At 35.1% G+C, this 23,492-nt stretch overlaps 3 protein-coding genes across 4 annotated transcripts; 2 read left to right on the forward strand and 1 right to left on the reverse strand.

The window, feature by feature from the left end:
• Nucleotides 1-542: 542 nt before the first annotated feature.
• On the forward strand, nucleotides 543-7,426 carry LOC140808464 (DEAD-box ATP-dependent RNA helicase 21). Of its 2 annotated transcripts, XR_012112896.1 has the most exons (2): nucleotides 543-2,882; nucleotides 7,323-7,426. XR_012112896.1 is itself a non-coding variant. In XM_073165620.1 (1 exon), exon 1 carries the CDS (start codon nucleotides 648-650, stop codon nucleotides 2,763-2,765), a length of 2,118 nt encoding a protein of 705 aa, XP_073021721.1. In that variant the 5' UTR covers nucleotides 543-647; the 3' UTR covers nucleotides 2,766-3,203. The 2 variants fall into 2 exon arrangements, 1 of the variants encoding a protein (XP_073021721.1); XM_073165620.1 differs by lacking the exon at nucleotides 7,323-7,426 and having other exon boundaries at nucleotides 543-3,203.
• On the forward strand, nucleotides 6,137-9,284 carry LOC140807897 (probable serine/threonine-protein kinase PBL7). Its single transcript, XM_073164854.1, has 6 exons — nucleotides 6,137-6,331; nucleotides 6,441-6,570; nucleotides 6,688-6,863; nucleotides 7,323-7,503; nucleotides 7,796-8,184; nucleotides 8,901-9,284. The coding sequence occupies exons 1-6, from the start codon at nucleotides 6,137-6,139 to the stop codon at nucleotides 9,090-9,092; spliced, it is 1,263 nt and encodes a 420-aa protein (XP_073020955.1). The 3' UTR covers nucleotides 9,093-9,284.
• A 1,849-nt stretch (nucleotides 9,285-11,133) lies between these two features.
• On the reverse strand, nucleotides 11,134-20,456 carry LOC140806986 (uncharacterized). Its single transcript, XM_073163589.1, has 18 exons — nucleotides 19,999-20,456; nucleotides 19,155-19,224; nucleotides 18,411-18,998; nucleotides 18,161-18,334; nucleotides 17,952-18,065; nucleotides 17,144-17,202; nucleotides 16,886-16,952; nucleotides 16,744-16,795; nucleotides 16,552-16,644; nucleotides 16,273-16,356; nucleotides 15,473-15,894; nucleotides 14,935-14,996; nucleotides 14,109-14,178; nucleotides 13,281-13,361; nucleotides 13,077-13,178; nucleotides 12,685-12,809; nucleotides 12,347-12,467; nucleotides 11,134-11,573 (listed from the first exon to the last, which is right to left on the reverse strand). Exons 1-18 carry the CDS (start codon nucleotides 20,070-20,072, stop codon nucleotides 11,463-11,465), a joined length of 2,469 nt encoding a protein of 822 aa, XP_073019690.1. The 5' UTR covers nucleotides 20,073-20,456; the 3' UTR covers nucleotides 11,134-11,462.
• Nucleotides 20,457-23,492: the final 3,036 nt, after the last annotated feature.

The raw sequence follows: 23,492 nt of genomic DNA on the forward strand, positions 1-23,492 counted from the left end.
ATACTAATATACTATTGTCCTTGTTGTTCGAGTTAATTGACATGAATTTTTGGGTCAAACATCTGAAATACGACGATGTTGTAAATGACATAACCTTCCTTATAGAAACTTAGATATTTTTTAAAAAAACGAAATTATTTAAGTTCTTAATAAAGAAAGAATTATGTGGAATTTTGTCTAGAAATAGAGACAAGATTAGAAAAATTAATTGAAAGTAATCGATTCACTATGTTAAAGAAAAAAATAATTAATGAGAGGTAAATTATATCGAATTTTTTGTAAAAAAAAATATATATTTGGGCTTTATTTTCGATAAATAAAAGTATGGTCAATAATTACAGTATAAAATATATTTTAAAAAGTAATGGAAAATGAAGGTAAAAATAATGGTTATAATTAAAAGATATGGATCAGTCATCAGTGTGTGAAAAAAATTATGATAACAATTTTTTTTTTTTTAATTTTGGCAAGAACCAGGGGAGTAGAACAAAAAGAAAAAGAAAATTAAAGGGGCCGTGGTTAAGTTATGAATTGCCGTGCCATTTGTGGGCTTAGTATTTATTTGGGCCCATCGGATTGTTTTTGTCCTCCTGAAATCACCGAACCTTTGCAGAACCCTAAATTCCTATTTCAGTTGTTGAATTCCGATGGCATCCAACGACAAAGCAGACGTCGCGAAGAAGCCGGTTTTTCTGACCAAAGAGGAGCGTCAGAAACTTGCCCTGCAACGCCGCGAGGAAGAAGTTGCTCAATTGAAGCGTCGCTCTGAGCTCCTACTTCAATCCAACGATGGAGATGAGTCAAAACCACCATCTTCAGGTGATCGAGACCGTGACTGGGATTATGAGCGTCGGAAACGGGATAGGGATAGGGATAGGGACAGGGACAGGGATAGGGAGAGCGAGCGCGAGCGCGAGCGTGAGCGGGAGAGGGACAGGTACAACGAGCGTCGAAACAGAGAGAAAGAACGAGAGGAAGAACATAAGGCGCGGGACCGTGCTCGATTGGAGAAATTGGCTGAGAGGGAGCGTGAAGTTGAGCTTGCTGCTATTAAGGAGCAGTACTTGGGATCGAAAAAACCTAAGAAACGGGTTATTAAACCAAGTGAGAAGTTCCGATTCTCCTTCGACTGGGAAAACACTGAGGACACATCTCGTGACATGAATTCCCTTTACCAGAATCCTCATGAAGCCCGTCTCCTCTTTGGCCGTGGACTTCGTGCTGGAATGGACCGCAGGGAGCAGAAAAAACTTGCTGCTATGAACGAGAAGGAGCTTCGTGATGAGATTCGCAAGAAGGAAGGGATTGAGGAGACACGTGAGGAAGCTGCTGCTCAAAAGAAGAAGGAGCTTGCTGCTGATTCATATGATACGTTTGATATGAGGGTTGATAGACATTGGTCTGAGAAGAAGCTTGAGGAGATGACGGAGAGGGACTGGAGAATTTTCAGAGAAGATTTCAACATTTCTTACAAGGGTTCAAGAATTCCGCGTCCTATGAGGAGCTGGGTTGAAAGCAAGTTGACTCCTGAATTGTTGAAGGCTGTCGAAAGGGCTGGTTACAAAACTCCATCTCCCATTCAGATGGCTGCCATTCCCCTCGGACTGCAGCAGAGAGATGTCATTGGCATTGCTGAGACTGGTTCAGGTAAAACGGCTGCATTTGTTCTTCCTATGCTGACTTACATAAGTAGACTTCCTCCGATGAGTGAGGAGAATGATGCTGAGGGGCCTTATGCTGTTGTCATGGCTCCTACACGTGAGCTTGCACAACAGATCGAGGATGAGACTGTCAAATTTGCTCATTATTTGGGAATCAAGGTTGTGTCTATTGTAGGCGGGCAATCCATAGAAGAACAGGGGTTTAGGATCAGGCAAGGATGTGAAGTAGTGATTGCAACGCCTGGACGTCTTATTGACTGTTTGGAGAGGCGGTATGCGGTGTTGAATCAGTGTAATTATGTTGTCCTTGATGAGGCGGACCGAATGATTGATATGGGTTTTGAACCACAAGTTGTCGGTGTATTAGATGCCATGCCTTCGAGTAACTTGAAACCAGAGAACGAAGATGAAGAACTTGATGAGAAAAGGATTTATAGAACTACTTATATGTTCAGTGCTACTATGCCACCAGCTGTAGAGCGGCTGGCAAGGAAGTACTTGAGAAATCCAGTTGTTGTCAATATCGGCACAGCAGGAAAAGCCACCGAGCTCATTTCTCAACATGTTATGATGATGAAGGAGAATGATAAAATGCATAGATTGAAAAAATTGCTGGATGAACTAGCAGATAAGACAGCTATTGTGTTTGTTAACACGAAAAAGGTTGCTGACAATGTTGCAAAAACATTGGATAAAGAAGGTTACCGAGTGACCACATTGCATGGTGGAAAGTCACAAGAACAGAGAGAAATAAGCCTTGAAGGTTTTAGGACCAAGCGATACAATGTATTGGTTGCTACTGATGTTGCAGGACGTGGTATTGATATACCTGATGTGGCGCATGTCATAAACCATGACATGCCTGGCAATATTGAAGCCTACACCCACCGTATTGGGAGAACCGGTCGTGCTGGGAAGACTGGTATAGCTACAACATTCTTGACTCTACATGACACGGAAGTTTTCTACGATCTCAAGCAAATGCTAATTCAGAGCAACAGTCCTGTTCCTCCGGAGCTTGCAAGACATGAAGCCTCAAAGTTTAAACCAGGTTCCATTCCTGACAGACCAGCCAGGCGGAATGACATGGTTTATGCCAATTGATGTAGTAACTTGGAAGTATCATTCAGCAACACTACTTCTCCATGGATCCAAGCTTGCTGGCTTGCAAAGGAAGCACGATTGATTATAGAAATATGAGTTTCTGTGGTGGAATTTATGGTACCAGTTATTTTTATTATTCCTTCCATGCTATATTGTGCCTATGTGATACGAATTTTTTTTGCGTGTGATGGAGGAAATGTATTTTGACATTATCTCTATGCTAGTTGTCACTATCATCTCCTATTTTGTGATTTTCTTTAAGCCATTGTGATTCATTATCTTGTACATTAACTCTATGCTAGTTGCCACTATCATCTCCTATTTTACGATTTTCTTTAAAGCCGTTGTGATTCATTATCTTGTACTTTAAACATAGTACCAGCTGATATTCATGATATTAAAATGTTGTTGTTGCTTTAGTCATATGATTTTTGTGTATTTGTTTTAGGCCTGGGATTATTTTGACGCAATGCATATGGGACACTGCTTTAAATTGTGCATCGCTCTGTACTATGTTAAATTTCATAGAACAGAGTTATTTGTGCTAACCACGATCGTCTTGGTATTCGTTTTGCACGTATGCCGATGAAGAGACGTTTTTTTCTTTTAATTTCTTTTCTAAGGTATGTTTTAATTTGGGCTTATTATTTTATTCCAAATATTTAATAATTAATTAACAACATTTATTTTTGTTCTTTTATTTATTATTATTCGGTTAGCTACTTAGCATGAGTGTGTGTCGCACATGATTTATTTTGCTTCAACTTAACAGAATGCATATTATGTTGCGATATTGACGAAATAAGTTTGAGCAAAATGTCAAGTTGATGCACAATTTTATCATCTGATTCATTTTGTTTTAACTTTAAAATTCTTATTTATTTTAATTGTATTAAATTATTATAAAGATTTTATTACTTGTATATCTAATTAATTGAAAAATATATCATTTAATAATATTTTTTTATTGTTAAATTTTAGTTGATTTTAACCAACCTGATAAAGGGTATTTGGGAACAAAATTAAGAATTCAAATGCATTAGAATAATTTTTTTTAGATAAAATAAGAAATATTCGGGACTTTTAGGACATGAATATTTTTATTGAATCTTTTCGGTAATTTTTATTTAATATATCAATTTTCAAGTATCATAACATTTCAAAGAAAATATACTCAATTTATAAATAAATAATAAACTTACAAGGTGGCTCACGAGTTTTTGATGATATATAGATCCCGTAAAAGTTCCATCTCAAAATCATAATTTTCTCGGCGAAAAAGTGAATAGCCTTATTGTTCATTTTATAGTGAGGGGAAAAAAAGTTTATTGGTTTTTAGTTTGTGGCAATATTTTGCTTATATTTCTCATGAAAATGAACTAAATTTCCTTGGGAAAGGCTAAATTTTAAAATAAGAAAACGGAAACTCCGATATCGATCATTTTTGGCCGGCCGTTTGTTGGTTATGTCATGAACATTTGTAATAAGATAAGATAATCAAATATTATAAGTAGGAAACTGCCATGCAATTACTCGCACTATTTTTTTTTTTTTTTTTTTTTTAATGAAAATACATTAAAAAGGTAAAAAGATGTTCAGTACAAGTACACTGGGCATACCCAGGAGAAATCGAAGAGAGCGCAATCACAATACACAATATCACTAAACATCAACCACTAGAAGGAGAAACAAGCAACACATCTGAAATACAATGATTACGTCGAGAAATCCATATAGTCTATGCTATTCGGGATGCTTCTCATAACATGAATCTTAATCTGGATGATCACTTTTTCACTATTAGGCGTCTCATTATCAAAAACCAATCTGTTCCTTAAGCACCAAATGTGATAGATTGTAGCTGCAAGTGCCACACACCTCATCTTATTCATTTTCGAGCTTCCCCGGTAAACCTCCCTGAACGCCGATAGGACAGCAGTAGGAGATCCCATTAACTTAGTCATACCTAACCAAGATCGAATAGAATTCCAGATTGTGGCAGATAGCTTGCACTCGAAGAACAAATGATTAATCGATTCGTCGGATGCATTGCAAAGTACACACGCTTTATCAGTAAGGTATCCTAACCTGTCGCGAGTGAGCAGCTTCCGATGCGCAAATAGCCACAAAATGAACTTGTGTTTCGGTAGAATGCACTGCTTAGATATAAGTGGTTTCCAAGGCCATCTAGCCCATCTACCAACAAAGAAATCATACGCACCTGATAAGCCCTTATCACCACCGAACCACTTGCACATTGCCAAAACCGAAGCTTGCGTAGTACCATGCGCTGCCAGTATTTCATCACGAATGGTAATAATCTGTTTAATGAGTGGCGAATGATCTTTACACCACTCCCAACTCCAAATATCTGATGAACTGCTATACACCTGATTAACCCACTTTATCCATAGGCTATCTTTCTTGATATGAATATTCCATAGAGTTTTTGCTAGCAAAGCTTTGTTCCATGCCTTGAGATTCTTCAACCCGAATCCACCCGCATCAATTGGTTTGCAAAGAGTGATCCATGCGATTGGGGGATGCTTGGTTGGCCAAATAAAACTTCGACACATCGAGTATATACTATCAATAACACAACTGGGTAGGGGCAAGGAAGACAACCAATAACACGCAACACCTTGAACAACAGACCTGATAAGCTCAAGTTTCCCAGCATATGATAGAGACTGCCGAGGCCAAGATGTGATCTTATTCGAGATTGCAGCCACAAGCATGCTATAATCCGCAGCACGAAGGTGCTTGGAAGCAAGCGGAACACCCAGATAACGGAAGGGGAGTCCCCCGAGGGCAAAGCCAGTAACATCAAGTATCTCCTGTCTCACTGCATCCGACACACTTGCCATATATGCATTAGATTTCATCAAATTAACTTTAAGCCCAGCCATATTCCCAAATTTATTCAAGCAATGCATTAGCATAGAAACACTACGAACATCACCTCTAGACAACAGTAATAAATCATCCGCATAATCTAAATGAGTGATACCTAAGTTACGACACTTAGGATGGAAACCAAAACGTGTATCGCTAGACATCTGCTTTAACTCACGGGAAAGCACTTCGACGCATAAAGTGAACAAGTAAGGGGAAAGAGGGTCACCTTGTCGAAGTCCTCTTCGTCCCTCAAAATCCCCATGAAACTGTCCATTGAGCACAATCGAATAAGAAGTTGTCGAGACACACTCCATGATCCACTTCACAAAAACTGGAGGGAAATTAAAACCAATAAGCACTGCACGAAGGAAACTCCAATCAACTGTATCATATGCTTTTTGAAGATCAATTTTCAGCATGCATCTTGGGGAACCTCTTTTTCTAGCATACTTTCGAAGTAATTCTTGAGCCAAATGGATATTGTCTATGATAGATCTACCTTCGATGAACCCAGCTTGTGCCCCATTAACCAAATGACCCACCACTTTTCGAAGTCTGCTGACAAGAATTTTCGAAATTATCTTGTAGAAGACCGTGCAACAAGAGATGGGTCTAAAATCATTCACCGTAGAAGCAGACTCCTTCTTCGGTATCAGCGAAATTATGGAGTGATTCCATTGCTTAAGTAATTGCCCATTTCTGAAGAATTCAAGGACTGCATTCGAGACATCCGTACCAATAATATGCCAAGTGCTTTTGAAGAAGTAAGCACCGTAGCCATCGGATCCCGGAGCTTTATCGTTATCAATATCGAACAACGCATCATCTATTTCAGAACGAAGAGGCTGCTCCGAATCGAGCTCTACTTCCTTCAATGATGATCCCTTTGACTTCTCAGGACTTGAAGGTCCATCTCTCTTTATAAAATGGAAGCGGACAATAGTGATGTGATGGCCATTCACCACTATATCTTGATCTTCTGTCGATTATTTTTCCATCTGATTGGTTATCGTGTCCCTTGCAGCAGAGCTGAAGATAAAAAAATCTTGGACGGATCATGAGGAATCGATTCATATCCGTCCACGCCCATTTACTTTTCGTGAATTGGCTGCTGCTACTAAAGATTTTAGACCAGATTTGATTTTGAGTGAAGGTGGATTTGGAAGGTTGTATAAAGGTCGACTTAAGGGCAGTAAACAGGTTTTTTTGTTACTTTTACCTGCTTTAAGGAACAGATCTGTATAGAAATGCTTCCTTTTCGTAATTGAATGCATCTTATTCCATATATAGGTAGCTTTGAAATTCTGTTCGGAGAAGGCTGGCTTTTATCCTTGTCCATGTATACTGTGACAAACTTTCAGTAAAATATAAAGTTTCGAACCTTTTTCGCTATCCATCCTTATCGGACAGTTGAAAATTACTATTCTCTCTCATTCTAACATTATGGAACAGTCACATGTGTTTTCTTGAAGCAATGGAGTAATTCATGTGATTCTTTGTGTACATGGTGCCTTCGAGTGTTTTCACGTTGTATCACTCACCTCTTATTCACCTTTGAATTTTCTCATACACACGCATACACTCATGAAATGCAACTTTCATCAATGCATCATAGAGTTTGATCACTAAAACCAGAACCCTGCGTGTTTTTTCTTGTAGGTCGTGGCTGTAAAGCAAATTGGTTTGCAAGGGAACCGGGAATGTCTAAATGAAGTGTTGATGCTGAGTTTACTTCACCACCCAAACATCGTGAACCTCATAGGGTATTGTGCTGATGGTGACCATAGATTTTTAGTTCATGAATACATGCCATTTGGATCTTTGGATGACCATCTACATGGTATAATGATGATGACACTTTCTGCATCTATCATGTTTGTTATTCGAACAAAGCGATGAAGCATTCATTAAAACTTGTTTGTGCCATTTTTTCCTAAGTTGCTATTTATGTAAAAATATGTGCTGGCCATGACACCATTCACTAGGAAATTCTTTGGCTACTTTTTGACAAAACTTCTGTCGTGTCTCTTATTTTACCATACTTGTTGCTTTCAGTATGCTCGAGTTGACCTACAGTTCTATCCGAACATTTTTTTCTACCGTGTAAAATAATCTATGCTTGCACATTACAGGCCTTCCACCTGAGAAAGCACCGCTTGACTGGAACACGAGAATTAAAATAGCCGTTGGTGTAGCAAAGTGCTTGGCATATATGCATGATATGGCAAATCCACCTGTTATTCACCGAAATGTGAAGAGCTCAAATATTTTACTCGGTGAAGGGTATCATCCCAAGCTATCTGATTTTGGATTGGCCAAATTGCCGGATGGTGACGCAACACGAGTATTTACTACAATTAAAGGAACATATGGCTATTGTGCACCAGAATATGCAATGACAGGACGACTTACGGTCAAAGCAGATGTTTACAGTTACGGAGTTGTCCTACTGGAGATAATCACTGGCAGAAAGGCCATCGACAATTCAAGAGCTGTTGGAGAGACTGATTTAGTTTTATGGGTACGTGATTCTTGGACTTTTTTTTCTTGTAAGACATAATTGATCTTCTTTGTTACCCATATTAGACAGGGGAAAGCTATGACTTAGCTTAAGAATGCTGATCTTTGACTATGTCGATTTTTGGCGTCCTCCCTCAGACTTAACCCGTGGTAGAATTACAGAATATAGAAGAAATTAAACTCTTTGATATCTTTGCAAGTTGATTAATCTGATCTTGACAAGCGGGATTAAAATCCAGTTGTATTCCAAATCTAGAAGATTTTTTCTTGTTGGCTGGTAATGAATGTTCTTTCATATTGAACCACAAGGAGATATTTCTTTTGAAAACAATTCCCCGAGCACACATTTGTGCTTTATAAAAAATTGAAACAATTAGTCTTCCTTTTTTGTAAGATTGCATTCATCTTTTGTACTTTTTGTGGTGAGACTCGTCTACTTCCTTTTCTTGGTAATATTAGCGGTGGGGATCCATATTGATTCCGTCGTTTAAGCACAACGCTTTTGGATTAATAAAAAGAAAAAGCATGGCCAGTAAATCTCACTAGCAAGAGTTAGCACCCAATTAAGAGGGGTGGCTGGTGTACTCAGATTAAGCAGGTGAGTGTGACTGATCTATAATGAGAATGCCTGATAGAGTAAGTCTATAATATACGTGGAATCGTGTTATTCCTGCAGAATATTACTCAGACGTTTTAACAGCTCTTGCTCTTTTGCAGGCTCATCCTTTATTTGGAGATCGAAGAAAATTCATGCAGATGGCTGATCCCATGCTGCAAGGTCGGTACCCAATTAGGGGCCTGTATCAGGCTCTTGCTACTGCTGCTATGTGCCTTCAGATCGATCCCGATGCCCGACCTTCCATGACAGATGTGGCTACAGCCATAAATTACGTTGCTTCTCAGAACTGAACCCCGGTTGGGATTGAAGCCACAAAGCTGCATGCTGTGATGATGTTGTGGTTGGAGTTTAGGTATTGAAACATGGTCGATGAACGGAAATAATTCAAAGAGAGAAATTAAAATAATTAAGTCGACAGTGTATTAAATATATGTATTAATGAATATCGAATTTATAGACAGGTTTGTTGTTGTATTCATTGATGACGTTCTGATATATAATCAATTTAATTAAATTAGTTTATGTTCGACTTTAACTATATTATCGGAATTGATGCTTTGACGGATTATCGAGCTATTGTTGATTGTTTTTATGTAACTGTTAGATTTTGATCGTGCTATGGTAATAAATGGAATTTGTCAAGTCTCGAGACTGGGGTTAGTCGACATCGGCGTTGTTTTACCATCACACAATCAAAAACAACAAGCTTCGTGGTACAATATAAACTAAAAGCCAGTTTATAACTCATAATCAAATGTAAAATTGTATTTACAACGAACGATAAAAACTATGTGGAAGCGTTTACATCTTTTAAAATAAATAGAACCTAAAATGAACATAAATCTGAATCAAATTCATCCATCACCAGCCCCAAAACTGGTCATCTTCCTCTTCCTCTATCTAATATTCAGACTTATCTGGGGAGGGAGAGTAAGGGATGAGCGATATGGTCGTCACGCAGTAAATAAGGGCCGTTCGAACATATACATAACAAATACACATGAACTTCGAATAAAAACATACAATGCACAACATAATTCATATCATAAGCATATCATGGCTTAGGCACTGATATTCTTTTACTTTACATGGTTTACTGATATCAGTTCCTAATTTTCACTCCTCTAAGGGGGCGAGACCGTATAACAGTTACAATCTCACTATATAAGGGCCGTATTTATCGTGTTTTGGGAGTCTCATTCATATCCAGTTGAATCCTCACAAAGCCAAAACATAGAATGTATGATAATCGTATCAAGAAAGGATCGAAACAGAATAACGGTGCTCGATGGAAACTTTCAAAAACAAAAGAATTTATACACAATATATTTTAAAACAAGCCCACTTACCTCATATATGGATGCTAAAAACGTGAAGGGCATTGCTTCTTGGCTAGGATTTTCGAATCCTTCTTGAATCTCGATTGCAGCAGAGCTTCGCCACTCGACAAAACTCAGAGTGCGAAAATTCGAAAATTCAGCAGCACTTGGAGATCAACTTTTCCAAAATATGGAGTGTTTGAATGATGTAAATTTCGAATGACCTATGTGTGGTATTTATAAGGGTGAGATGAAAATATTATTAAAATTCGTTGATAATCTTTTCAAAATTTCGATACGCTTCTTTCAAATTTTGAGATAATTATTCTATAATTATGCTTTTTCATACATAATACCATGTCAACAATTAAAAAACATGTCCACCAAGTATATTTAAATTTTAAATTTTGACCTTGGATTGGATGACTGAATATAAACTGCTCTCTTATATATATTCATAATATATCTAAATTGCAGTGAAACTTGCTAGCTTCTTTGTTGATAAAACTATTTTGTACGCAATATTTCTTTCCAATTACATTGATATTAAACCTCAATTACGAATTGCTATATATCTTGCAATGGATTTCAAATTTAATGTATTTATTGGCTTGAATTTTTTTTTAATACCATGTAATATTTCATATTTCCGAATTTCTTATTATTTAACACCATACAAAAAATTAGAAAAATAATATACATGTCTGTGATCAATTAATAATTACATCACCAAAAATACTTGGGTTTTCATAGAATTTCTAAGGCAACGATCCTTAGTCTTGCATTCCGTTAGTACAATTATGCATATGTTTGAATTGTTATCTATAAAGAATGAAAGATATAATTTATGCGGTCGATGCTACTCAAGAAGAAGAAGAAGGATTACAAGTTTATGATATTCAAGTGATGAAGCAGAATTCGCCCAAGAAATACGAGAGACTGACACAAAACTCAAGAAACACCACTACTATTCCATCCCAACCAAGCAATTTTTAACAAAAATATGTGATAATTTTCACTCAACAATTACTATTGTTATCATATTCCACCAGATTTGAGTACCTTAGCTATAGCAAAGACTTTACAACTTGGCTTAAACTTTGACAAGACAGCTCTTTTGCTTACTATCTTTACCAACCTATTATTGTCAATGAATTAACAAACAAACAGTAACCATCTATATCTGTCCTCTTATGTGCTAACCGAACGGAACCAGAATCTTCATATGGCTCCTGAAGCACCTTCTTGGATAAATGACGTCTCTTAAGAGACACGAGAACGAAGGTTTAGAGTTCTTACTAGTATTCCCTGTGACAGCAGTATCACCATTCAAGTGTTTTTTCACTTCTCTTCGACCGGATGATCATTTGTTCTCTCATGTTCCGTGCTTGAACTCTGTCCCTCGTTTGATGTTCTTCCATCATTGGATTCCTCAACACTCGTTGACTTTGCCTGTTGTATTCGTTTTTTTTTTTTTTTAACAAGAAGTGGTCAGTGTCGGAATTGGTAGCTATTTCTATAGTTCGTATACGAATATCCCAACAAAAAATTCCAGAGATTGCCACGGTTCCGACCCTTGGAACAGAAACTTACGATGTTGTATTAGATTAATGACCCATAAAGGTGTGATTTATATAGATACATCAAAAGACTTGAATAATTAAAATGACACGCTACAATTTGCCTGTGACCTTGAATAATTAAAATGACACGCTACAATTTGCCTGTGACCTAAATATTCAAATCTTTGTGTGTGCGTTTTTTCCTTTTAGCCAGGGTAGGGTTAAGAACTCAAAAAGAGTTGACGTAATTATTTAAAACTTTTGGAATGTGCTAAATGAAATCCCCCCCCCCCCCCCGCTCCCCACCCCCCAAAATTCGAGGCTCTGTGCGTAAACCCTCGTCTTTCAGGCATTTCTTTCTTCTATACAGTTTATTTACCAAGTTGTAAGATTTTTAATATCCTCTAGGGATGGCCATATCATTTTTCTCAAACCTCCAAAAAAAAAGTGTAGATGTGATTAGGTCAAAGTTCAGTATATTAAAAGCTAGCATAGCTTAGTTACACGAACATGTATAATCGAAATACTAATGAAACCTGGTAGTAATAGACTACGAATGCAGCACGGATAGGTAATGAGCACCAAACAATCGACCAATATAAAAAACCATGGAACATATAAATCGTATTAAACATCGAAAGAGAAGTGGAAGCACTGACTTACCTTGTTCCTGTCGCGCCATCCTAGCCCAAATGGTCTAGATAGTAAGCTTATTTTTCTTGCCTGAATTTCTGGAGAAGGATCTTGATTACTTCGAATGACAGAAGAATCTTGTTGCGTAGATCTGAAAAAACCACACACATCGGACAAACCGAATTCTTTTGTAAAGTGAGGAATTTACAGGAAGAGTGCGAGGAGAATGAAAAGGGGCACCAAAACTTTGGAAGGACAGAAAAAAGATGCAAGAAATGCATACCTCAAAGATACAAAATAAAATCGGTTTTGAAGTTGCAAATGGTTAAAACTGACGGAAAATTATATCGAGGAAACTAGTGAGATACCGTGGAGAAGGCTGCGTTTTGGTTTGCCCAGACTGGTACTGTAAAGTTGCCTCAAGCATGGACTCTGCCATAACGGCTCTCTGTTCCATCTCCGCAAGAGCAGCAGTTGCTTCTTCATATTTTTCCTGTGCATGGCCATATCAATATCTTTAAAATTAAAACAGTAATGCTAAAAAAACAGTAAAGCAGATTATGGCAAAGCAAGCATTAATTTTGAAACAAGTCAACGTATTAATGAAAATTTGGAAGAATTCATTATAAAACAAATTATAAGAGGTAATAAGGATTTATCTTCTTATAATATCATCAGGTTTTGTTTCCAATATTTTTACAATAAGTGCTTAGAACAATATATCACACAATTATGCAAGCAATCTCAAAGGAGGTAAAACCTGAAGCACTTGAGAGGCATATCTCTGGGCAGCAGCATCTTGCTCAGCAAATCTACGAGCATCCTCGGTCACCTTCTGTTCTTGTTCTACTCTCATTAAGATCTGTAGAAAATCCAAATATTTAACCACCATGACAAAATGAACAATTACAAGATCAAGAATCGGTTACATTTTCTACACTGAATTTTATAGCAATATCATTACCAGAAGCATGGCGTTTTCCTGTTCCTGCTTACCATCGTAGGCCTGCTGAAGCTCAGAGAGCTCTCGCTCTAATTGTTCAACCTAAATTTGTTAAAAGCCAAAATCGGATACTCATAAATTTGCTTGGACAATTCAACGCAAATTTCAAAGGTAAAGACGCAATCCAAAACAAATCCCTGGTTAAATTTTTGAAAGACTGCTGATCTTATCCACTCCAGAGACTACGGAGTACAAGAAGTTTGAAAATTGTTAGTTCATATCCATATTTTGTACATCTTTAATACACATTAACCATGCTACTTCCAGGAACCAAGGCAATCACTCGCCTAAGTGCCAAAAGTGAAACAATCCTCTTAATAGATTAGTCCAATCGAAAGTACCGCTATAAGGTAGAAAACAAATAAAGATGCCACCACTTAAATATTTGCATTAGAAATCAGGCCAAATTCTACGACAGAATAAAACATTCGTTAGATTCATAAATCATTAAGGGAAAAAACTATCATCTATCAACCTAAATATACAGTCAATACTCTAAAAGAGAAGCATCTTTCCCAAAACTTCACCATAAAAATACCCTATGTCATCAAATATGCAGCATTCACATGTCATCGGTGGTTCAGGAATATGACTGAAATTAAGGTATCCACCAGTTAGCAAAGAAATAAAATCACGTCGAGAGGAATGAGAGAAATATCCATCAAAAGAAAAAAAAACAACTAAAGTAAATTTGGAAGATGAGGGTTATCAATGTCATGCATCCTCTAGATTATGCTTCCAAATATATACACAAGCACAGGAGATGAGTTCACAGAGATTGTCACACACCCTAGCACTTAGTTGTCGTCGATTGTCCTGCTTAACCATCTCCATCAATGCAGTTTCTAGTTCTTCGGCTCTGTACAACAAATACGAGTGTGTAAAAATTAAAGAGTAAGATATGCAACTCATTTAGCACAAATTTTTACCAACATGGCAATTATATCACTCGTCAACAGGAAAAATGATATTCTGGCCATAAGCAAATATGTTCAGGAATTTAATTAGGAAGTGTTCTTTTCAACAAAGTTTGAACAAACTGTTCACATTCCAGAATTTTAACCTATCCTCTATCAGTTACTATTTCTATATAATCTGCTTCTAAATCTCTATCAGTTATTAATCTATACAAGCTACTTAAGATTTAGAGTCAAATCTTTATCAATACATGATAAAATGGAGACAGATTGATTCAACAAATGGATGGTAGTTAGAATGCCAACTTGTAAGCATCAACATGATATATAATGGGATTTTTATTATTATAGGAGTGTTATGGATTAATAACTAAATTATATGATAACTTGCGATGTTATCTCCTCTATAGCATACAATAATTACCCAATAGAACGAAAACAATGAGAGGACACTGCCTTCATGTCACACCTCGGGCTCAGGCCATCTACGTGATTGCACAATGGGATACTACAACTACTTTTCTATTCCGTCTTCACTTTATGAAATTGGTTAATCTAAGTTCCTCTAGAAGTCCATTGTAAATCTTTATAAAATATTTTAAGATTTGATCTTTAACTCATGTAGGGACAAGGGTACCGCACATTCGGACTTCAGTAGAAGTAGATGAAACTCGATAGAAATACAAGCTTGTGTTCACCTGAGTTCAGCGGATTGTTTTTCTTCCAGAAGCTTGCACAATTCAACCTTAAGCCATACCACCTGAGTAGAGAAGATTTAAAAACTTGAAAAGGTTTCAATAAGTTCATTTGTGACTAACTTAAAATAAAGTATCAACGCTGTATAACAAGCAATCTGTAAAGAGTACTGCACGTAAAGAAAACCAATTTTTTTTAACGTCAAAAATATTTTTGTGAAAGAGAAAGAGAGGACCAATATGGATCAAGTTTTAACGTTTTCATGTAGTATAAAGACCCTTTCTCAAATTGTGTTTTTGTTGATTTGTAAGCAAGTTGACACAATTGAAAACAAAAACAACTTATAGGATTATGAAAATTTCCATCCTAAAAAATATCTATGAATATACCCGATTCACGCCTAATATTTCTATTAGATGATGCAGGAACAACAACAGATAAGTCAAGGTAAAGGAGACTTTAAAAATTCTTGTCAAGCAAAGTGTATAAACTCGTTATGATAGGGACCATGGCATTATATGACTTGAAAAGAATATCTACCTGATCTTGAATATTTTTTACAGAATCAATCTCCTCGTTCCCATTCAAACTCATATACAACCCATTCACGTTATCAGATGAAGCATCCAGGCGAGACTCGCCACTGTTCATTTGTACATCTGATTGTCCTGGTTTACCAGCACCGACCATCATTGAACCATGATCTTGTTTGAAACTGTACAATTTTGAAGCCAGGCCCTGGGAATCCTTCCAAATTCGAACCACCTTCGATCTTTCTTCTAAAACAGCCTTGACAGCTGGTCGATGTTTATTTCTCAGGTCCTGTAATCTTGTCTCGTTAACATTATGGTAACCCATGCAAGCCGTCAAGACAAGTTGACTGCTATCAAATGTGGAGCCAACTAATGACTGAAGAAGAGTAACAGCATCTCCAGCATCCTTGGTAGTAACTAATGCAGGTCCTGCACGAAACTGAACAAAGGTAAGTTTGATCCTGCAAAATGGTAAGCATAGGTTTATACACATAAGACACAGAAATGTTAACATGTTAGTTTATACGTACTAGTAACTGAGCACACATTAGGTTTCACACATTATATATATCCATCACATCATATGATTTATTGAATAAATACTATAACTTATAAAATAAATTAGGAAGAGGATGTATTTTAGAAAATTATATATATATAATAGTTGCAATTAATAGCTATTTTATGAATAAAGAAAGTATACCAAAAGACCAAGGCAGCTGCTATACATAGAGATATCACATGCAGATGGCAGATATTCTGGAAATTTATCAAAATGATTAAATAAAGAATGTCATGACCCATTACCATATAACTCCATTAAAGAAAGTGCGGTCCGAAAGAGCATTACACGATTTCCTTGAAATAAAAGCACGTCCCAGACCCGAAGAACTGAAAGAAGATAAAATTCATCAGATATAAAGCTTCTTCCTAAAAAAAATCGATTGCTCTAAACCTAATAAGGAGAAAGGGAGGGGAGTTCATATATTTGTGATACAGCCAATTATAACATGAAGAGTCGGTAGCATCTAAACTGCCAAAAGGTTATTTATATCGACTTTGCATGTTTGAGACAAAGAACCAGACCACTTTCCCATGGAAGCATGTTCATAAATATTGAGAGAAACCACGGCCCAGCCACCCATGCCACCTGCACTCCCAAGTAATCCAGATGGTTTACTGCAGCAGATATAAAGTTAACGAGGACCAGAAAGACATGATTATGTTAAAATCTGATTCAGATAGCTGTGAACAACAAATTATTAAATAGAAACAAACCCAATTTTGGAAATTTTTCTCGGACCAACTCCTCAAGAACAAGTTGGTCAACCTGCCAAAAAGCGATGCAACAGATGAAATCTTCGAAATTCATATCTAAATCTATAGAAAGAACTCCTAATCAAAGACCGAAAAGTAGTACCTGAGCCTCGATCATTTCTTCTGAATAATACCCATCAAAATAGTCATCTAGGAGTCCCATTAAAGTCCTGAAAATCAAGGAACTTCTTACATTCTGAATAGTTTACTACATGTCCGTGACAAAGACATGGAAACATAACATCAACAAATAGCAAAATGAAAGCTGATGTTCAAGGTAAGATTATTTGCATAGTTAGCTCCTCTTAAAAAAAACAGAAGAAATACCAAGCAAAAAAAGTGAACCATAATTGAAACAAACCAAAATGCATTTTCCTCTGGCATCAAAAGCAATAACAAGCCAGCGAAGAAATTCATGGCCTGCATAAGTTGGAAGTAAACATCAGCAATGCCACAAAGCAAGAGATATTCTTAAGATGATTCACAACTCGAATTGCAAATTGAATCAAAGATTTAATATGCAAAATGTTTTTTTTTAAAAAAACCCACATGGGTTTATCTTGTGGCATAGGGAACATGAATAGCCTCCACCTAAAAATCTTTTCGAAAGAAAAAACACCGACAAGACTCTTCAATGCTTTGGCAATGGCAATAAATGAGTTGTTAAGAAAAATCAAGCAATCATCCCATGGATTTTGTCCCAAGTATAATGAGATGCTTGCAAATGGACAAAATGACAACTTGCAAGTATAAAACATAATGAAATGCTGGTGGAGTTGATCAGAATAGCACAAGTAGTCAAATAAACACTCAGAAATACAATTGTGGTACTTACAATAAGACATTAATCCCCTAATCAAATTCAGAGCCAGGTTTGTGAATCTAAAATACATAAACATCTTTCCTTGACCTAAAACCAAGTCCCAACCTCCACCCTCATTAACATACCCAGAACCAACTCACCTCTAATAAATCACTAGTAAAAAATAGAACAGAAGAAACAAAAGAGTATACTTCAAAAATGGGAACTAGACAAACAGGATAGAGCATATATGGGCCGTCACAAGGAAAAGTGAAACAGTCAGGATAAGTGCTTTAAAAACTAGCCACTCATGTCTCTGTGAGCCTGACATGTTAAAGATGAGAAAAAATCTTTCTGATATAAATACCTGGCAGTAGCCCACGGAGGGATTATGCCGAGCATATGCTGTCAATAAGCGCCTTAAAGCATTTCTACCATCCTCATCCAAAGCAGGATGTCCAGGAAAAGTTCGAGGCAAATCCTGCATGTCAAGTGAAACAAGGTTTACTTGTGGAAGTGAAATTTTAAGCATTAGAAGTACTAGTGCCGCAACTTCACAAGTTCAGAATAAATAACCTTCTCAATCTGCCCTTTCCATTTTTCAGGCACACCTCTACGCCCTAGATTTGGCTCATGAATCTTGTCCTCAGGTGCCGTATGTTGGCTTTCTACATTGATATCTGAAGCAAGCAAATCGCTATAGTATCTCTCAATTCGACGTTTTCTAACACCAACAAAGGCCTGCCACAACTGCAAGTCGAAGCGAAAGAGTGAATAAAACGTTCTAGAGAAAAAGCAAAATGAAAATCAAGAATGTTTACAACACCTCTCCCCTAAGCGCCATCGGGACTCCTCCTTGAACAAGACATTGTAGTTCTTCCTTCCAAGAGGGTAGAGATTTGAGAAAAGTTTCATTGCCGGTAGAACCCGTTGCAGGGGAATGAGTAGTGTCACATGAAGGGATGTCTTGAACGGGATCTGACTCTGATCTCTCCAAATCATAAAACTCTTCCTCAGAATCATCTTCAGATGCTCCTTTTCCAGGCCTGGCTTCTTCGATTGCAGGGAGCTGCTTTCCATCAACGGAAGCTAGTTCTTTTTTCACCAAATTGATTTTTTCTGTCACGCGACAGCTCATCATGTCCTCGATGGCACGGAGAGATGGTCTGATCTCAGTCCATATTTGGATACAATGAATTTTTGTCTCTGTAGTAGACTGCACTTTCTTGTTTTCTTCGGTAAAGCTACCGGAATTAGGTTTCTTGCTATCAGAATCATCATCCTTTATGTTGGTTGATTCAACATTGGACTTTATGGCATTATCTTTGTCGGAGAGATTCCCACCCAATTGAACTGACTCAGCTTGCATTTCCAAGAAATCCTCCCACCTATCTGATCTCTCCTCCTCCTCTTCCTAAAACCATGCCAAATCGAAAAAAAAATAAAAATTCTTTATTAACTAGTGTGAGCAAAAAAAAAAACATGTCAACTTCGAAAATTATTTTCTTTTCAAATTAACTAAAAAGGCACCAAGTTTCAGAATATTAAGTTTGCTCAGAGGAGGCAAAACCTTGTAAATATTAGCATACTCCCGATATCTTTGCAAATGTTGAGGTCTCACTGCAAACCCATAAGCATCCCTGTACAATTGTGAGGAAATTGAACTTCAGTAATAATTGTTTCTGCTATGCGACAGAGACTTTAATCTTTCTTTTAGGCTTTGATTACTTATAAACATAAAACAAGTAAAAGCAAGACTTTAGATAAAGCTCCGATCTAGATATTAGCTGAATTGTTTTTCCAGTAACATACAATTCCCTTTATTTAAAAAATAAATATCCACGTCTATTTCTCATTGTCATTGGATCAAGCATAAAAATTCAGAAAAACAAGTGAAAAACTGAAGATAGTAGAATCACTATCACAATTTTCACAAAGATAACGACCCGCGTTAACACATCTAGATTCTTATGTGTTCTCAAAAAAATAGAGCAAATTCATTCTTATATAGATAAAACACACACACACACACACACACACACACACACACACACACACATTCAAATCTCAAACCTGAATGACAAATATTTACACTTTGTCGGTATGATCTGAAGTAAAAGACCCATAAAAAACAAACAGTTTCACCAGAAATTTTTCTCATATTAAATTCCTTTCAAAACGTAATTGATCCAGAGAACAAGCACACTACAATTGGAAAATCCGAATATAATCAGGAAATAGAAAGATGAAATTTTATTTAAAGATGTCTGAATAATACGAAGCAGAGTCTACAATGTAGAGCGACGGATCACAGAGACACCAATTCAAGAATTCCTAAAAAATGATACCAAAAAAATCAAGAAAATGAACACGTGGAGTGATGAAAACAAGGCAGCACGTAGCCAGTTCTATACCTCTTGTAATCAAAAGAAACAACAGGGTTCGGGTTCAATACCGCCGGCGCCGCCGCCGCCCCTTTAGCCTTCATAATCGGAAATAAAATCCAGCACAACTACCAAAGATCTCTCCTTTATTCAATGGGACTTAAGTTTGCAACCAGTTTTTTATCTATTCAACACAATTCCTCAAATTTCTGCATCGAAAAAAACCGCAAAGTGTGTAAATTTGAAATGGGTCTTCATGCTTTCTTGTTTTCTTGATACAGTCAATGCCACAGAGTAGGCCGGGACACTTCGTGAGTGTAGTGTGTGAAGAGGGGTGGGGTTTGGGGAGTGGGGGAAAATGGGGGTTGAGGGGTGCTTAATCAGCACATGGAAACTGCGAATTTGGCGTCATAATTACATGCGAGAGGGTGGTTTCTTAGCACGGAATTCGAGTTGAAGGCTAAAAAATTACAGACAGAAAAGGCCATCAGAGAAATTTTCATCGGAAAATTTGGGTTCAGTCTTCAGCCGCCATCTTTTTTTGTGTTCAGTCCCTAGATACTTTTTTAATATCACATTTCCACATGAAGTATATCATATTTCCACATGAAGTGTACCACATTTTGTATGACATAGTACCACAATTTTATGGGTAGGGAGTGAAGCCAAAAAAATTTTTTGATTGGAGATTTTTCAATAACTTCAACTCTGAAAATCATCGATTTGTATTTTTAAATAATATATATATATACATATATATTATTTTGATGTTTTATTTATTTTTCCTTAATATATTTATTTTTCCTTAATATTTTATCAATTTGAATAAAGTAGGAAATTTTTTCAACTACGGTAAAATGACGTAAAATTTAAATTTAAATTTAACTAAAAAATAATAGTTACATTTATATACTTAATACTGTGTTTTTGAAAATAAATACTATATCAATATTATTATTCTTGTTTACAGAAATAGAAAAAAAAAAAAAACTAACAAAATCAATCATTTTATGTTTAATACGTGCTGCTGTTATTAATTTACGTTTAAGCATTAGAGTAGGTATCATGTGAGACCGTCTCACGGATCTTAATATGTGAGACGGGTCAACCCTACCCATATTCACAATAAAAAGTAATACTCTTAGCATAAAAAGTAATACTTTTTCATGGATGACCCAAATAAGAGATCCGTCTCACAAATACGATCCGTGAGACCGTCTCACACAAGTTTTTGCCTAAGCATTATTACATTTCCCATTTTCACTTTGATTTTGTTTTCATGAGATTTCTACTTTGATTTGGATTTTGCTTTGGATTGTCAATTAATTATTCTTTATACAAATTGGCAGTGGTGTAAATTTTTTAAATGAAATAATTAAATATTATGTTTAATTATATAATACCCAAAAACTTATTAGATATCTCCTAATGAATCAGTTTTACGTGACAAATCTCCTGCTCGACACATAAATATATTACTTTTTATGTACAATCTATTGTTTTTTTTTACAGCAAAGTATAACCTTATTTTTAATCAACATCATTTATTTCTTGAATTTTTTATATTATCTTTTAATTGAAACCAAATATTATAAAATAAAATTTTATTACTCTTATAATATACTCACATATAAATATATTACTTTCAATTATAAATTTTCATGTTTCTCTTTTTTATTTATTTAATTTAACTTAGCAAGTTGTTTTCTTATATTGATTAATTAATTAGTAAAATATGTTTAGAACTTTCTACTTACATATAAATTTATCAATTTCAATTGTTATATATCTCCAATAAATATAAAAATTGAATATGCTAAAACTTAGCAGGCTATTTTACAAAACGTTTATGAAGAATTTTTGTATATAGAAAATATAGAAAAAATTTGAGTTCTTTTCCCTTGAATAATTTTAACTTAATTGTTCATTTCCCTATCTTCTAATATTGTCTTATTCATTTATTCATTTTTTAAATTCTCCTTAAATTAATTAAGTTAGACAATAGATGAAAATTTTCAAATATTATCATAAATTGTTATTCGAGAAAATATACTGAAGATGATACTGGAAATGAGAATAACCTTATTTATTATTGGTTGAATTGATGACAAATATTACAAAATACTTTAATATGATATTTTATTTTATTTTATTATTATATTTAATTAATGTCTCAATATATATCTCAAACTTACAATTTTCTACAAGTGTCGTTAAAATATGTCGGTGAATGTTTTTTTTCACATAGTACTTTTCCAATAAAAATAGGCATGGAGAGCATGTAGATTTTATATGCTCTTATGCAAATTTTTTTAATATTTTATTTGCAGTATAATTTGATTAGTTTGAATGATTTCAACTTTATTAATAGAAAGAGAAATTAATGAGAAATTAAAAAATTTTATAATAAATATGAATCATAAAGATAATTTATTAATATTTGTTAGATAATAAAATTTTTACATATGATATTTTTAATTGAGTATTACATATTATTTTATTAGCATGTATCTTGTGAGACAATCTCACATATCGTTACTCTTGATATTGGTCAACTCTATCTGTATTCTAATTAATAATTTTGTCATACAAAGTAATATTTTTTCAATAGTGAACCAAATAAGAGAACCGTCTCACAAAATAACTCATAAGATCGTCTCACAAATTTTTTTATGTTATTTTATTTTTATATGTATTCTACAACACATATTTTTTTGAGTAATATTATTTAAAATTTTATTTCACATGAAATTATTAATCATTAATATATATTAATTACAAATAATGTATTATGATATATAAATTAAATATCTGTAATAAACAAATAAATTTAAACAAAATCCGTAAGATGTTAAAACTTAAAAGTTAACAAACTCAAAATTGATATTTAATTTAATAAATGTTCCATGATTTTATTTAACATTATTATAATAATTTAGTTAATTACGATAATTTTATTTGACAAGTTTTTGTTTATGTTTACTCTATTTAAGTACATCGTTGTTTTGATTTTGGTAAAATTCACTATTATGTTATTTTTATTGAAATTTATATTTGGATGAAAAATATCTTTGTTAATTTGAGATATCTATCATTATGTTATAATCATGCAGATTGAAAATGTCATATAAATAAGTGAATATATATGATTTATTGTCATAATGTATTTTTTTGTGTCTTATACATATTTAGATTGATAGATACTCATAAACAAGATATTATTCGATTTTAAACATTATCTAAATATCATGATTATATTTTTCATCATTAGTTATCTATGTGCGATGCATTTATACGTTGCTAGTGTGTGTCTATATATATATATATATATATATAGTTTTAAATAAATTTTATATATCTACTATCCAACCAAGATTTAGGAACCGTGAAGCAATATTGTATCCTTCCAAAACAACGCAAGTCTCATTCTCATCCATGTTTTTAAAATTACGCTACTGCCTTCTGTTCATCGAAAGAGCAAGTTATATTTTTATATATAATTCATAGAAATACTAACATCACGC

Source organism: Primulina eburnea, chromosome 12, assembly GCF_022965805.1.
Source record: "Primulina eburnea isolate SZY01 chromosome 12, ASM2296580v1, whole genome shotgun sequence".
Classification (NCBI taxonomy): domain Eukaryota; kingdom Viridiplantae; phylum Streptophyta; class Magnoliopsida; order Lamiales; family Gesneriaceae; genus Primulina; species Primulina eburnea.

Coding starts and splice junctions, on each gene's coding strand:
- LOC140808464 (XM_073165620.1), top strand. CDS start 648: ATGGCATCCAACGACAAAGCAGACGTCGCGAAGAAGCCGGTTTTTCTG.
- LOC140807897 (XM_073164854.1), top strand. CDS start 6,137: ATGGATATTGTCTATGATAGATCTACCTTCGATGAACCCAGCTTGTGC. Junction 6,864..7,322: donor GACTTAAGGGCAGTAAACAG/GTTTTTTTGTTA, acceptor TTTTTCTTGTAG/GTCGTGGCTGTAAAGCAAAT. Junction 7,504..7,795: donor TTTGGATGACCATCTACATG/GTATAATGATGA, acceptor TGCACATTACAG/GCCTTCCACCTGAGAAAGCA.
- LOC140806986 (XM_073163589.1), bottom strand. CDS start 20,072: ATGAAGGCTAAAGGGGCGGCGGCGGCGCCGGCGGTATTGAACCCGAAC. Junction 18,066..18,160: donor GGAAAGGGCAGATTGAGAAG/GTTATTTATTCT, acceptor CTTGACATGCAG/GATTTGCCTCGAACTTTTCC. Junction 12,468..12,684: donor AAAACGCAGCCTTCTCCACG/GTATCTCACTAG, acceptor TGGTTTTTTCAG/ATCTACGCAACAAGATTCTT.